General features: G+C 43.1%; 1 protein-coding gene across 2 annotated transcripts in view; it reads right to left on the minus strand.

The window, feature by feature from the left end:
* LOC139478833 (poly(A) RNA polymerase GLD2-like) overlaps positions 1–16738 on the minus strand; it is a 28470-nt gene that overhangs the window by 3531 nt on the left and 8201 nt on the right. For both annotated transcript variants that reach the window (XM_071261496.1, XM_071261506.1), the window contains exons 5-12: positions 12164–12255; positions 11662–11725; positions 10954–11020; positions 10082–10158; positions 8192–8320; positions 6407–6453; positions 5382–5515; positions 162–271 (exon numbers count right to left, since the gene is read on the minus strand). In XM_071261496.1, the coding sequence (XP_071117597.1) occupies positions 162–271; positions 5382–5515; positions 6407–6453; positions 8192–8320; positions 10082–10158; positions 10954–11020; positions 11662–11725; positions 12164–12255 (720 nt within the window). The remainder of the gene's footprint in view (positions 1–161; positions 272–5381; positions 5516–6406; positions 6454–8191; positions 8321–10081; positions 10159–10953; positions 11021–11661; positions 11726–12163; positions 12256–16738) is intronic.

A 16738-nucleotide genomic window follows, 5' to 3' on the forward strand; every position in this document is an offset into this window, starting at 1 on the left:
CTAAAAATATCTCACCAATAAACATTTCAAGTTTCTGATATAATGAAAAAGAATATAACAAACAAACTGACTGATACAATTATAGTTTTTGCTTCTTCACACAATTCAATTAGGGATATATTGAGCACATGGGAATCAATAAGCAGGTGTAGTGATGTCACCTTCAATACAAAGACACTTCCACTGCCTCTGGTTGTCTGTTGTCTGTTTGATCATCACACCCCTCGGTACCCGTGCACCTAGTCGAATACTTATAGCATCTGCATCAAAACTGGAAACAAGAACATAATAATTGTAAGTTTTACAATATATTGTAGATTAAAATACTTATAACGCTATCTAACAGTATGCATTTGATTCTTCTTCTTTCAGTCCTCTGTGGAAACGTGCTTGAACAAAGTTTCCAGCTTCTAAGAAACAATTCACCCGAACACATCCCACCAGGGCTGCCACACAAACAAATGGGTCACGCACTGTAATCCCGTGCATAGCGACCTAATCCCGTGCATCATTCTCTTTCCACACACTGTGAAGACATGCACTGACTTCAGAGGGTACATTTTTTAATTCGCTGGATTTCCCACCAACATTGTATGGACTTTACACATCATTCTCTTTCGCAGAGCCAACAGGCTAGAGGTGCTATGATGTGTGGATAGAAGGGAAGGCATATAGTGTGTGAGATAGGATAAGTATATACATATACAATTTATTGTAAAAGTAGGTATTTTTTGGAGTAAATGTATTTTCATCATTTTTTGGTGAGCAGCAATAATGGATGAAAATCTTTTTAGATTTTATGGATTTTGTAAGGTTTGCGAAGATTTTTCAAGATCGTGCCTGCCTTGAACGATTATAGTGTTAAGAAAAGATAGATAATCTTAAACATAATTGTTATCACTCATGTGCTGATTTACGAGTCGACATGTTTTGTGGGCGAGTGTAATTTTGATCTTCTGGTAGGCTTCGTGAGTTGCTGTGCAATCACAAGCAGTCCAAATTGATGAATGCCTGCTACATCTTCTGTAGGTAAATCTCTGAGGTAGTGATTGGCGAAGACTGTATCAGATTTCCAAAAGCAGCCTTCCATGATTGATGGAATAGCTCTTACTTCATGAGGGTTGGAAGCTGATGGAGGATTCAAACCAGCTGCTCTGTATGACAGCTCTCATCCAGAATGAAATTGTTGTTTGAGAACAAATCTAATGCGATTGAAATCTATTACATGGATCTTAGACATCCTGGCTGCTGTGGCAAGCGCCAGAAGAAACAGGGTTTTCTGTGTTTGGTGTTCGAAGTACACCTGATAGAGCGGTTCATAAGCATCACTGGTTAAGTGTTGCGGTACTATATGGGGCTAGGGCTGGGGCTAGGGCTGGGGCTGGGGCTCTAAATTTTTTCTGTTGGTCCTCAAGTCTGAAAGATTTGAGTATGGCTGACAGTTCAGTGACTTTGGTAAGTTCAATTCACCCTAAAGATGCCTCGTTGATCTGTAAGGAGACAGCCTTAGCTCCTCTGATGGAATAAACTCGTTTAATGAAGCTGTTTTTAATTTGATCCATACATGGAGCTTGAAAAGTGAAGATGTAGGAGGTTTGGCCGAGATGTTTTCTCTGTTCTCCGGGAACACAGCACAGGATGTTTCCACTACCTATTCGGAAGTGAGAGAGATAAGCAATACAATTTGTTTAAAATTATCCTATCTCACATTATGCATCTATCCCAGGGTTGCATGGTCGGGCACAGATACCCTAGCCTGCAGTAGACTACAACCGGGAGAAAAGCTGCTTTCTAAGTGGTTACTGTTGACTTCTTGTTAGTCATTTCATTGGTCGGTCATAGTTCGTGAAAGGTTGTTCTGACGTGTCCCGTAATATGATGTCCTCGGCGATAGCGAAAACTTGTATCTGATTTTAATGAGATTGAGGCAATCTGAGCATGTGATTAATCCTGTTTTGTTTATTTAAAGCATTAATTGTTTATTGTTAAGCAAGTTTATCTCTGCAGCCTTTGAAATATGCAGCTACCAGCCGACTCATCTCGCATCAAAACACGGGCTGTGTACTCGCGGGCAGATGACCACGGAATACGCTGATCACTTGTGTCGAATTAATGAGACTGATTAATGAGTGATTTCGGTAATTCGTTGCAAATTAGGTGTGTCGGATTCGGAATGCGAGACTATCGGATTAACGGGTCTAAATAACACTGATTTAATCGGTTCCCATCATTAGTGTCAGATAAAGCTGATTGTCAGATTAACGAGTGTCGGATTAACAAGACTTGACTGTGACACGTGTTATGTGTTTTCACGTATGACATCGTTACATGAACTTTAGCCTCTACAACACAAGTGATACCAATAATCCCAGCGAAACCCCAGAAAAACCTTCCCTTTCTGAAACCTGTCAACATCCAGAGAATGCAGCAGTTGCAAGGGCAAGGAGAAAGAAGGTTTTGAAGGTGATGGACTCAAATCCTTGTCAGCAAGCGGTTCATACGCAGGCAAAGTCAAAAGATGGAGAATGACATTGAGATCCTCAGCTGGCGCTCAGAAATGGGCGGACTGGTCCGCCAACTTGAAAGACTGAATGAGGGACTGTAGCTCAGCAACCGTCAATATCTTTGACCCAGTTGTAGTAGTGATGACGGAGTTGATCGTAGCAAGATAGATAGTGGAAAGTCGACCTTTTGGCTTCCAGGAAGATCATAAATGATGGAGGCAGTGAGTGATCTGTTGCAGATAAGCAGTGGTGGGCTTTGTGATGTCAATAGTAGGCCTCAAACCCTTTCCATTTGTGGTCATAGAGGATCTTAGTAGAGGAACAGTGAGCATCTGTGATGGTATTGGCTTCTTTCCTTGCATACCCTTTGGCGACAAGGGGCCCCTGTAGATGTGGCAGACACAAAGATGCAGGTTTTCTGGTGACGGGTGGAGCATTGAGGAGCGAGGCTGAACGAGAAGATCGTCCTGCAGTGGAAGACAGTAGAACTTTCTTTCTGCGAGTTGTACCAACGTTGTGTACCAACCACGAGTTAGCCAATACCGCGCAACCAAAATCAGTTTCAGGAGGCTGGTGGATGCCGCTTATTGAAGGACAGTGGAGCATTGAATCTGGTTTTAAAAAAGGTTTAGGTCTGCCTGAGCTGAAATTGGCAGTTCCACTGGAAGATCATCAGGTGGAGACGCCATTTCCTTGGAGATGGTCGGTTGGTTTGGGATAGGGAGTCGGCTATGCTGTTACTGATGCTGGGAATGTGTCTCGCTCAAACCTGAATGTTGGTGGAGTCGATCAGCCAGAAGAAGTCAATCAACAGCAGCAGGGCTGACATCCTGGAGCCCATCTTGTTAATATACCAAACGACCAACAGAATGTCCAACTGGATCATGAGGTGGGACACACGAAGGAGTTCTGCTCAATGGGACACCGCCAAAATGTCCACCATGAACTCGAGGCTGCAGATGGCGGAAGTGTGCTCCCAAACCCACTCTCGACATGTCAACGAAGGGGTGTTGACATGGCAGCAAGTCAAAATGCCAAGAAGAGGTACCACTGGCAGTCTGGAGCGATTCTGGAAGGCAGAAATCATAGCCTGTAGGATTAATCCTAGCTTCAGGGCCAGAACATTATCCTGGTTGCAATGGCCCAAGGAGGCAGGTGGCAGGAGGGTTCATCGGAGGAGGAGGTGGCAGAGGGTAGGATGTACATGAACCAGAGGTGGAGATGACAACTGGGAACCACTAAGTAAGTGGTGATCCACACGAGCATCCAGCGGAGAGGAATGTCTACGCGAAGAAGGGGACGTTTAGGCTCATCCTGGCGATGGTGATCCAAGGGCTGAGCCTGAAGAGGAGAGCAATAGAAGTCAACACTGGTGTGGAAGTCTGGATAAGACGAAGCACATGGGTAGCCACGCCAGTGTGGATACAGGTCCATACACAGGCGGTAGCTGTCACAACCGTGTGGGTGTTCTCCATAATCACTGTACTGAGAATGATACTAAGTACGAAAGTACTGTCGATGATGGGAGAGAGAAAGATCTTATTGACGACGTTGATCTGAGTAACTTGAGGACAGAGAGCGCTCAGCCAAGTCTGTAGCTTTCGTGCGCAAGCGTTGATCCTGACAGGATCGATCCTCCAACCGTCAATCCTGAGAGCAATGAGTAGACTGGAACAACTGTTCTTGGAACAGTGACCCTTGAAAGTAGAGTGAGATCAATGTCTGTCAATCCTTAGTAGGGGATGAACCCGTTCAACCAGTCCCAGGTGAAATCGTATTTGTCACTGTCGATGGAGGAGTGTCAGTATCTTTGGATGATCATCACTAGCAAAGGAGCAACAGGTGATCGAGGAGCGATAACAGTGTCGACAGAGGTTTAGTTGAAACGTACTTAGACGAATTGATAGAGGAGAGAAAACTGCGAACGTCCATTGTAGCTGATTGTACCGACTGAGGCGCGGACCAGGACATTTTAGGAATGGACTGTTGAACGGGCACAGTGTGGTCGCAATTTGTGAGAAATCATCCAATCCTAAACGGTCATCAGCCATCGATAGGGCAGACAAGGTGGATTCCAGAGGTGGTTTGACCTTTGTAACCAGCTAGATTTTTTCCCAGAAGACGGTCCACTTTCCGAGTCTTTTGATTTTGAGTGTTGATCAATTTCGCGTTTGAGGCACTTGCATAGATAAATGTTGAAGGAGTCTTCAGTAAGATGGGCACAAAGGGAACAACTTTGTTGGTATTCAAACCACAGCTTTGTCGTGAGGGTCTGAAGTCGAAAAGGTAGTTCTACAGTTAAGACAGGCCGTGAGATATTTCTGATCCGTGCTCATCTTCCCTCAAACAATACTGCAAAGTCCATACAATGTTGTTGCAAGGTTCAGTACACAAAAGAATGTATTCTCAGCATGTCTCCACAGTGTGGTGATGAGAAAGAGAATGATGTGGCAGGGGTATTCACATGATCTGGTCCTGTAGGTCGCTACACTCGGGATTACAGTGCGTGACCCATTTGTTTGGTTGGAAACCATGGTGATGCTGGGATGTGTTTCGGTGAATTGTTTTTCAGAAGCTGGAAACATAGGATCGAAAGAAGGAAAAATGCATAGTGTGAGATAAGTTTAAAAACTTACAATTCATTAATAGGGCAATGGCAATTTACAAATCCAACTTTAAGCCAAACTGTTGCTCAGAAATGTTTGATACAAAATATTAAATGATAACATCCCCAGGGTAAGCCCTCAGTCCATGGTCAAATTCAGAATTATATCAGACACCAAAAGTATTGAGGTAACATAAAACAAGGTCATCCACAAATAGTGATGGCCTGATCACTTTGTCAGTTTATGATGTTTTACACTTGTCAATGCTTACTTGAATTTGAAGGAATAGTATTCTAGAAAGCCAAGGAAGAGATCTCCGAGAGAATCTTTGTTTTGCGTCTCCGTCAATGGCAGTTTCTCATTCAGTTTCAGTTCCCGGATGTCTGCATCAGGTTGGAATGTTTTCTGCCAAGAAGGAATATGTACTGTCACATTCAGAATCATACAGACCCTGGTCAAAGAACAGGGAAAATTCCCTTCCGAAATGAACCCAAACAGAACTTAATTAACATCATCTGGGGGAATGCAACAATCAGGTACTGGGTAGTTCAAGATAGTCAAGGCCAGGGTAATACAAGACACCTGGGTACTGGGTGGTATAACATATCCATGTACTGGGTGGTACAAGATATCCAGGTACTGGGTGGTACAAGATATCCAGGTACTGGGTGGTACAAGATATCCAGGTACTGGGTGGTACAAGATATCCAGCTACTGGGTGGTACAAGATATCCAGGTACTGGGTGGCACAAGATATCCAGGTATTGGGTGGTACAAGATATCCAGGTACTGGGTGGTACAAGATATCCAGGTATTGGTTGGTACAAGATATCCAGGTACTGGATGGTACAAGATATCCAGGTACCCGGTGGTACAAGATATCCAGGTACTGGGTGGTACAAGATATCCAGGTACTGGGTGGTACAAGATATCCAGGTACTGGGTGGTACAAGATATCCAGGTACTTGGTTGTACAATATATCCAGATCCTAGGTTGTACAAGATTTCCAGGTATTGGGTGGCAAAAGATATCCAGGTACTAGGTGGTACAAGATATCCAGGTACTAGGTGGTACAAGATATCCAGGTATTGGGTGGTACAAGGTATCCAAGTACTAGGTGGTACAAGATTTCCAGGTATTGGGTGGTACAAGATATCCAGGTACTAGGTGGTACAAGATATCAACTTGTGAGACAAGGTAGTTTGATTTGTTCTTATGATCAATTTTCAAAAAACCTTTCTCCATATAGACATTGTCACATTTCAATGAAAATGTAAATGGCTTGTGCCACTTACTGGGAACTGTGTCTGGAGACAGGGCAGCACTGGGGGATTACAGCCAACTGAAACATCAAGTTCAAACTGATGGTATGTGTTTGTGTTCACAGTGCAACTCAAACTGTTTTGTATCCAACAACCACATATTTAAGTCAGTCTATTACTAATATGAAGCAGTGTAGCCAACAGTGACAGACTAAGAATCAAATCATCAAAGTGTGAATTTGGCGCTCTAGTCAATAACTGCCCCTGTTTTTTTTTCTTTTAAAGAGTTAGAATAAATCCTTTCGATTTGAAGCTAAATTGTCCTAATAAAGACGAGCAAACATCTTTCAGCAGTATTACTACATGGTAGTGGAGAAGACTTAAAGGGGAAGTGTACACGCAAAAATCACTTTCTTTCTTTTTCTAAACAAAACGCAATTTTAGAATTAGTTAGTATCTGTGTTTGAAAATATACACTCATTTTTTTTCACAGTGAAAGTAGGAAGCTCACAATAGTGTGAAAGTGATGTGCCGTTATGAGGCCTTCGTTTTACGAGCAAAATAGGCCTGAGTTATCCCCCTTAGATTATGACGTAATTGGTGCCAATTCAACTGGGTCCCCGTCTATTCTCAACGCAAAAGATATCAAGGACCAGTTTCCGGTAAAACAACATGGTCTACGGCACACTCCGGCGCAGTGGTGACTCAGCATAACACAATTCTGGCTGGCATCTGAGATGCTAGAATCACAAAACTGTACCTACACCACGTGAAGCGGCTCTAACAAAGCATGATGACGTCATAATGTTTATCAATTGGCACCAATGACGTCATATTGCAAGGGACATAAGCCATGGTGTTTTTGTTATGGAAATAGAACACTTGGAAAATGTGAAAAATATAAATCGTTTTAGTGCAAAAAATATGTTAATTAAATATGATGTTTTTATATTTTTGTCTATGACACTTCTATGTTAATACTTTTAATGTGGAAAAAGTACAAGAAAAAAAGGTTCATTTCCGTGTGAACTTGCCCTTTAAGAGACACAAGAACCTTTATCATACCTCCATGACAGAATGATGAGATTTGATTGGTCCATCTTACTTGATCCTGATCAAATACTATGTACAGTAAACTGCATTTATAACGTACACGCTAATAACGAACTGACAAATACAACAAACTTATTTTTAGTCCTGGCCATTTGTTGTATATATGATGTATATATGCTTATAACGAACTATGGTTATTACAAACTAAAATTAGTGGTCCCTCTGAGTTCGCAATAACCGTAGTTTGCTGTGTACGCCATGGAGGGAAAAGAATTCTCAGGGGGAATAAATGTCTCATACCCAGCCACGAGCAAGTCAGACTACACGTGGATCTCTGAGAGGTAGAATAAATCCCATACACCTCTTCGAAGCAAAAAGCCACAATGGAAGTCATGTGACACAAAACAAGCTAACCTCTGCTCAATTGAACAGCTGTTCTCTATCAATTTTGAATTTTTCTTTTACAATGTCATATTAAAACATGATGGTAAGATAACTTTGTTGTAGCAGGATCACGGGGGTACATGGGGTTTTATGCATCCTGCATTAGGGTTTATTAAACGTAACAAGGAACTCATAAAACCCCATGAACCCCTTGTGATTCTGCTACAACTTATAATGCTTCCACTGCATATTACGAGAAACTGAACTTATAAGACTGGAAGACATACAAGTGTTATCAAATAAAGTCCAAACCAAATTCAGTCAGAATATTTTAAGAGGTATTTTTAAGTCCGCATCTGTAGATTACAACAACCATCTCACCCTGTAAATAGTGTATCAGCATGAGGCCTAATGAGTAGCTGGATATCGTCTTCTTCCTTGCATCATTTATGTCATGGAATCTGGCCCAAAACTTGATGTACAGCATCAAGGGGCGTACCCGCCAGTCCACTGCAAACATACATCACACTCCTCAAAAACACTCATTGGATTTGATGATTTTTGAAACAGCTAATGTAAGACAGAAAAAACACATTGCTTCACAGTCAAGGACAGTGTCTTATGTAGATGCAGATTTGGATCATGAATCGATTAGGAAAACACTAAGAAACTGTCTGAAACTCCTGTGTAGCGACAAGTCAAAATCAAAATTGTTTATAGGGATCAGCACAGAGATATGGTTACCACAGCAAATCCATCAATAGATCATGTACAAAGATGAGTTGAAAAATTTGCGCTCCAAACCTCTTCAAAATGAAAACATCATAAAAACAAGAAAGAAGTGAGCAAAGCTCACATATCCCCATTATCCCTGCTGGTCAACAACAAATAGTAAATAGTTTGTAATTAATGAAATATACCCGTTGCTTTAAGTCAGAGGAACTGCCCTTTCCTTTGTAACCCCCATGAGGATGCATTATGTTTGAACTGAACACATGTTTTGGCAAATATATTTCAATCTAGTGTGGGATAATCAATGCTTAGCACAACATACATTCTTGATGTTTCTTAATGTGTCCATGGAAACAGCAAAAATTAAAAAATTCAGAAGCTTCAAACTAGCAAAAGGCACAAGTACTCATTGTGGTAAATGGGTGTGGCACGTTTGGTGAGGCTAGGGTGCATGGTTAAAAAGTTATGGGCCGTACAAAAGCTCGGACGGAAGGATGGAGGGACGGAAGGACGGACAGACGGAACGCTATATAAAAATATCTCCCGCCACAAATTTCTGAAAAATTTGGAACAGAATCAATCAATGAATTTATGTTAGCCTCAATAATTTATAGTCAATATGTCATCAAGTATCACCTGGAAGAGATTGAGGCTTCCACACAAAAGAGGCCCACTACGGGTTATGAGCAGTGTTCGAAATAAAAACAACTGCCAAACTGCCTTCAGGACCCACAGACTTTAGAACATGCAGGACCTGACTAAATTCTTTAAGCCCTCATTTAAAAAGCTGCAGCTTAACTTGACAAATAAATGGACAAGTATGTTTACTGCTGGCTATAAGGACCCATACAAATTAGAAACTACAAGTCCGCCAAGAGATCTACCTGCCACGGGAAGGTGCTTATTTCGAACTCTGCTATTGACTAATGGAGAAGGTTTCATTTTATTCAGAACTCACATTTTTAATCATTTTGGTTTTGCAGAAAAAATATTAAGGTATCACAGTGTTTTTCTCTAAGACTTTGTAATTCTTTGTAACTACGTAAACTCATCCTCCCCTGGCAAGAGTGTCCACTAGCCTATATCAAAGCCTAGTTTCTACCCTTGCCACACCAAGCCCACTTTTCTTGGATCAATCCTGGCGCCACCTCGCATAGAACACAAGTTGTGCCCCTTGTGATGAAAGCACAATATCCAATCAGATCGCTGTTCTCATATCGTATGGCTTCACAAAGATGGCAACTACCATAGACGACGACCTAGTTGATCAGATACCGAAAATTTGCAATTTCATCCTTGACAGACAAACGCAGGCAATCATTGAGGGGCTTAAAAGATGAAACAGACATATTTGTGTCAACAAAGACAGGCATCGGTAAATCACTTTCATATGGTTGTGGATGTTGATTCTGTGAAACGTTCTCTGACTGGACTAACAATATGTGCACAGGAAAGTGGGCTTGGTGTGGCAAGGGTGGAAACGAGTTTGATCAGAAGGCTAGTGGACGCTCTTGCCTCTGGAAGATGACATAAACTTACTTGTTGCATAGTATCTCAGTAAATGTGTATTCCTGATTCCAACAGCGTTGTTGATGTTCAGATCACACTCAAAGTCCCTGAATAATAAGAGTGCACACTTAGCAATCATGTCTACTGCATGCGCAAGAACAAAATCAGGCAAAAGAAAGTAAAAAAAGTCAGTTTGCACAAAGAACATTATCATTTTTAGTTTCAAAACAGGAATATTATAGTCTGGAAACATGCATTAGTTTTTTTCATATCTGTTTGTGTATTGATGAAAACATATATATTTTATGCCCCAGAAAATGTAACACAAATATTCACAACTGAGACCAAACAAAATCCCACAGGTATCTTTCTCTTCATAACAAAGAGTCTGTGATGTACAGAGAGTTTTTTGGACTTTGGTCCTGCCCCACATTAAAGTACAGGTAGCACATGTGGTGTTTCCTAAGGCAAGTAATTATGGTCATGTGACTATTAACCTTCTGGGCGGTTTGCGCTGTATACTTCCCAGGGAGATGAGAAATAAAATCGACTGCACACTGATCAATTGCCCAGGTTAATAATGTGACTGTTAACCTTCTAGCACCTGACAAGGCAGCTTCAGGAGTGTGTATATTTCCCAGGGAAAGGAGAAAGAAAATTGAGAGTACAGTGATCGACTGACCAGGTTAATAATGTGACTTAACCTTCTAGCACCTGACAAGGCAGCTTGGGTTGTATATTCCCAAGGGAGATGATCGAGAAACTCAAGTGCACACTAATCCAGTGAGTGGGCTAAGAATGTTAACGTGATGCGCATACACCGAGAGTATGGAGGCAAGTGCAATGTAAGTACATACATTACTATTATTATTTATAGAAAATCATATTGATGTAAAAATCACCTGCATTTATCCCAGAATCGAAGAATTGGGACAGCAGCTCTGATGACTTGACACTTTTTCACAAAGACTGCAAGAAGACATGACATGCATGTATTCAACATTCCTTGGATATATCAGAAAACATACAGAACCCACACCTTGGTGAAACAGATACAACACATCCTGTCACATAAGGTAGGAATCACCAAGTAGAAGTTTAGTCCCTGAATTCAGGGAAATCTATTTGTTAGATATGTTTCACTCAGCCTGAAAAGATACTTTGTGAAGTTGGTTCACAATATTCCATAAATAGTGTGACAATTTTTTGTGTAATGTTGATATCCTGGGGTAAAACAGAATAACAAAAGTTTATTTTTTTACACATCTCTTTTGAGAATCAAATACTAGTATTGCTTAAAGAAAACAGAAATACATGATCTGAAATAGTGAGTGAGTTGGGTTTAACACCGCTTTGAACAGTATTCCAATTTTATCACGGTGTGTCAGATGATGTGGGAGGAAAGACATTCCCATGATCATAGATTTCTGGCCACTGTCCACCAGCTTGTGGATTTTCCAATGTGCAGATAATGAAAACAATTTGTGAAACACTGCATTACGACAAAGAGAAGCATTTAGATTTTCTTTAGTTTCATGTTGCTGTGCATCAGTGAATTGATTCAACTTTAACATCATTAGTAAACTAGAACGTGTATTGAAGTCGCTTACAACAATTCCTTAACGACTTCTGTAGCAGGAACAATATCTCTGTAGCCTCCTTCCTCTGGTCAATCTGAAAACAGCCAACCACAATATCAAGTCTAATTTCTTCTTCGGAATTTTCAGGCAATGAGGTAGAAGTGGTACAGTGGTAGAGCTGTGAATGACATGTGGTGTACCTACGTTATGTTTGACAGCATGAGGCAGAGGTCGTACACAGGGCTGTGAATGATGTGTGATGTACCTACGTTATGTTTGACAGCATGAGGGAGAGGTCGTACACAGTGCTGTGAATGACGTGTGATGTACTTCCGTTATGTATAGACAGCATGAGGGAGAGGTCGTACACAGAGCTGTGAATGACGTGTAATGTACCTCCGTTATGTATAGACAGCATGAGAGAGAGGTCGTACACAGTGCTGTGAATGACGTGTGATGTACCTACGTTATATATAGACAGCATGAGGGAGAGGTCGTACACAGGGCTGTGAATGACGTGTGATGTACCTACATTATGTATAGACAGCATGAGGCAGAGGTCCATGTCACTGTTTCTTGTGCCGAAACCATTCATGGAAGACCCAACAATGTACAGACCACAAACTGGAAGAAAACACAAAAATATCTCAGTTGATACTGCTGTGTTCATTAATCACAGCAGAGTGAGTAAGTGAGCCTATTAAAAAGTAGTGAGAGTTCATTTTGTTGAAACAAATATTTGTTCCTTTAGCGCCTTAAACACATGCAATGTTTTGACTGAACATGAATAACAGAAAGATCATTTAGCATCAATGACAAGAATCCTGGCAACTATCGATAACAAACACATTACTATTCTTTGGGACAAAACTAGTAAAATGCTAGATTTTTTTTTATATCAGTATATTCATCCTACATTGCTACCTAATGCATTTTCTGCTTGTCATTGAGAGAGAGAAAGAGCTTGTGAGAGTTCTTGCTGAAGAAGTATTTTCCAACTGGTTGTGTGGCTAACCCTATCACAGAGCTCACATGGGACCCCCGAAGTAGTGACATCACTGATCAGCACATAACTGTTGAAACAGAGCATCCTGCATTACTTCTTGATGCATCTGCATCGGACGGTATGGAGGAGGGCATACCTTCAGATGTTATCTTCCGACTCTACAGACCGGCCAATCAGCCAATCAGCAACGACCATTCCTGTCGGCAGGGAGGGAGAGTCAGTATGCGTGATGTCCAGGTATCATTGCAGTAAATGAAATTAATACGGAGTTAAAATCCAATACTGACGTACCGAAACAATGCGTGCAGCATGTAACTTTCTAGTCTGGGGTCTGCTCCGGACACATGGAAGCTTCAGCGGGGCCTGGGGGCGGTTAGTGGCTATCTGGTAGGTAGTGCCTGCGTAGACAGTTTCTGAGCGCCAGATGGAGCAGTTGCTATGGAGGGCAATGGTGGAGGCTACAGCCCGGATATCATGAGGGTTGTTGGCTCTCGGAGGATCCAGTCTTACGGCCTCGTAGCCCTGGAGGATGAGGGCGTGAAGCCACAGGGCGATCTTGTTGCGGATGACTTCTGCCTGACACGTTGGAGATATCGGTATTAAGAGGCAACAACATTTTCCACTGTGATTCCTGTAGTGCCGGATGAAGCATCGTGGGGCCAGTACAGGATATAATATGAGATCCAGTTTGTCTTTAATCCCCACTATCGAAGGATCTATCCGACTGTCCTGGGAGTTGATTCTTGGCGATAAAATCCCAGCACAGCCAAAGATGAAAAGCTCCATTTGTTCTGTGCTCAAATCTGACACAGGTGATAACTAAGGCATGTAGTTGGGTCACTCGTGCCGCTGTTGCTAGAGCCAGGAGAAAGATAGTCTTTTTGGTGAGGTTGTAATACGACACAGAGTGGAGAGGTCAACTTTCGATCTTCCAGAACTGTCAGGACGTAGTTAAGGGCCACAAAGTAGGTAGTGATGGTACTGCCCCTCAGGGGATGCTTGTGGCACAGGAACAGTTGGTATTTTGCTAAGAATTGGGGTGACGCAGCGGCAGGATCCTGGTGTTTCTCCTTAGAGAAACTCTCGAAGGGAGTGCAACTTGTCATCACAAAGGCCCCTGGTGGAAGGTTTGTGCACTAAGGTGATGGCTTTCACTGCCCTTGCTCAGTAGCCCTTGGTGCCTAAAGCTCTTTGTAGCGGAGTTGAAATAGGGTTTAACGTCGCATCCAAGATTGCACTCATATAGTGACGTGCATGCACGTGTTTGTGTGTGGTTGCTTGTACTAGTCCAGACTGATGCTGATTTATAGTGCCAGCCCACTGAGATACCATGCTGCAGTTTAACATGAATTCCCCACTCAGACACAGTATACTCAGACACAGACTCCGAGTCGGCCAGTCCTTGTTTTCGCCCCTTAAAGCTGAACGCCAGACAGGGTAACAACAAGTACCATCTTTTAACATCTTTTGGTATGACGCAGGCGGGGATCAAACCCCAGCCCTTCCGCTAACGCTCTTTGTAGATGGACCAGACGTGAAGATGTAATCTGTCTTGCGGATAAGGGAGGGTGGGAGGTCTGGAAGTTCAAGGGGTTGGTGGGGCACATTCTTCTGAGGTCCACAAACCAGCCTCTGGCCAGCCACCAAGGCACTATCCCAGTCAGAGCGAGGTTGCGGATCGATCTGATCTTCTGAAGGACCCTGGGAAGGAGCTCTGAAGGAGGAAAAGTGTATAAGTATATGGCTCAGCACCGGATAGATTCTGGTGGCAAACAGGTCTATGTTGGGATCGCCGAGGTTTTGACAGATGGAGTTTCCATTCTGTAGGGCTACCCTGTCTGGCTTAGTGAGGGCATCTGCAAGGATGTTGCGACAACCAGGGATGTGTTGAATCTGAAACTGGAGGTCCAGTTGATCGATCAGATGTAAGAGGCTGAACATCTGCCATAACAGGGAGGAGGTTGGGAGGAGGTAGTCCCATGGTTGCAGAGGAACTCTATCACAGTGATGTTGTCTGTGGATATGGTGTTGAAGCATCTGCTTCCAGTGAAATAGAGCCAGGATAAGCTCTAAGTTGTTGATGTGGAGTGAAGCGTCTACGAACAGGTATAATGAGGCCGTGAGCTCTGTCAAGGAGATACCATCTAAGACATTCGACTCCATCATCCATCATTTGAGATGTGGCTTGAGGTGGTCGGGGAGTACTGGTCCTGGAGCCTGATGTAGGGAGCGAGAAACATTTGGATAGGGCAGAGCTGAAACCTTCCATAGGATGTTGGTTCCTGCTCCGACGTGAGGAGACCCCGGAGTGCGTGCCATGGCAGTGAGTGCGGGGGTGTTGAAGAGCCAGGACACAGTCCAAAAGCAGCCTACGATGAATTGAGGATCATACGATGACATGAGCTCCAACTTCTGGAAATTTATGATCCAGCCCAACTGATGGAGGAGACGCTGTGTGAAGTCCCTGTGTGGGATCAGGTGGACCTGTCCTGGTGGTTCAGGAGGGAGTCATCAATGTACGCCTCAAACTGGACACTTCTAAGATGGAGGTAGGCGGCTATCGGTTTTGCGAAGCAAAGTGAATAGTCACAGGGTTTAAGATATTCAAAGTGGGAGCACTGCCCATTGATAGTGGACTCCCTCTCAGAAAAAGTGAAGGAATTTCCTGTCGTTGGGGATGATCAGTACATGTAGGTACGCATCCTTGATGTCTAGGCTTATCAAGGCATTGTGGGCCTGGATCTTGGATCTGAGGAGCCTGAGCCTGAGTAGCCGGAAGTACAGTGGACACTCCAGCTAGTGCTTGAATGTAGCCAAGTTGTGGTACTAGTCCAAGTCCTTTTAGGGGAAGAGATCTCAGTCTCTATGGAGGCTGGCCGATTTTCCAGGGCACGGATGGTGGCAGAGCGGTTGGAGCCAGTCATGTGGTACAGGTCGTCATCCAAGGTGTGAGCTGTATCCGCAATGTCCATGGACTGGGAAGTCATCCTTCCTATATTAAGGCTCCTTGAAGGATGGTGTCAATGAGAGCTTGGCAAGGGTCCAATCTCATTAAAATCAGATCTTAGTTCTCGCTGCCTCTAAACAAAGATCTGAGGACACTCCATTACGGGTCACGTCAGTACGACCTTTAGCAAACTTTGACCAACCACAGAAATGACGAACAAGAAGTCGACATCAGCCAATTAGAAAGCAGCTTTCTCGAGCTTTATGGCACTTGTTTCAACCTGGCGACTTCCACTTCAGACTACGCTTGAAAACTATGTTGACACAGTTCTCGATTCAAATTTTGAAAACTGAACAAACGAACATTTCAGAATGTCTAATATATGGTTGCGTTTATATGGCAGTGCTTCCCACGTACTGTGCAACGCCTCCTCTGTTGAAATGTTTAGCCCATGGAAGCTAGAGATAGACGATAATTTTGACAGAATCAGTCAAAGGGGCTGTAACTGTCGTTCGGAATACCCCATGTTAACATTTTCAAGGCTGCACGAATACAAAACACATTCCGACTGTCACTTTCATGATCTGGTAAGCGACGCTTTGATTGGTGGGATGAAAGGTCGTTCTGACGTGACCCTAATAGGATGTCCTCAGATCTTTTTTAGCGCTAGCGAGAACTAAGATCTGATTTTAATGAGACTGGATGAGGGTCCGAATCCTAGAGGCACCTAAAGCGCCTGTGCCATGGAAAGCTGGTCATGCGCAGGTAGAGTCGAGCTCAATGTAGTCTGCGCCATGTGTCCTCTGTGTCTGCCTTTAGAGAGTTACCTGTAGGTATTTGGAGAAAGCTGAAGGGGATAGTAGCAGACAATCTTTACACTTAGAGGTCTGGGGGGCATGGGTGGCCCAGTCGTCTAAGGCAGCGTAATTTACTGTGCAGAGGGCGTCCCTTGGGCACGCCAGAAACCTATGACTGAGGGTTCGAATCCCGGTTCGCCCCGATTATGTTTCTAGGTTTGTCAGCACCATACCCGTGCTCGTGGGTTTCACCGAAGTGGGGAACACCTGAGACCTGCATCACTTCGGGTTTTCCTCCCACAATAAGCTGACACGCCGCGATATAACTGGAATATTGTTAAAAGCGGCATTAAACCC

The sequence above is a fragment of the Haliotis cracherodii genome, unplaced genomic scaffold (assembly GCF_022045235.1).
Source record: "Haliotis cracherodii isolate W230 unplaced genomic scaffold, xgHalCrac1.p SCAF_1, whole genome shotgun sequence".
NCBI lineage: Eukaryota > Metazoa > Mollusca > Gastropoda > Lepetellida > Haliotidae > Haliotis > Haliotis cracherodii.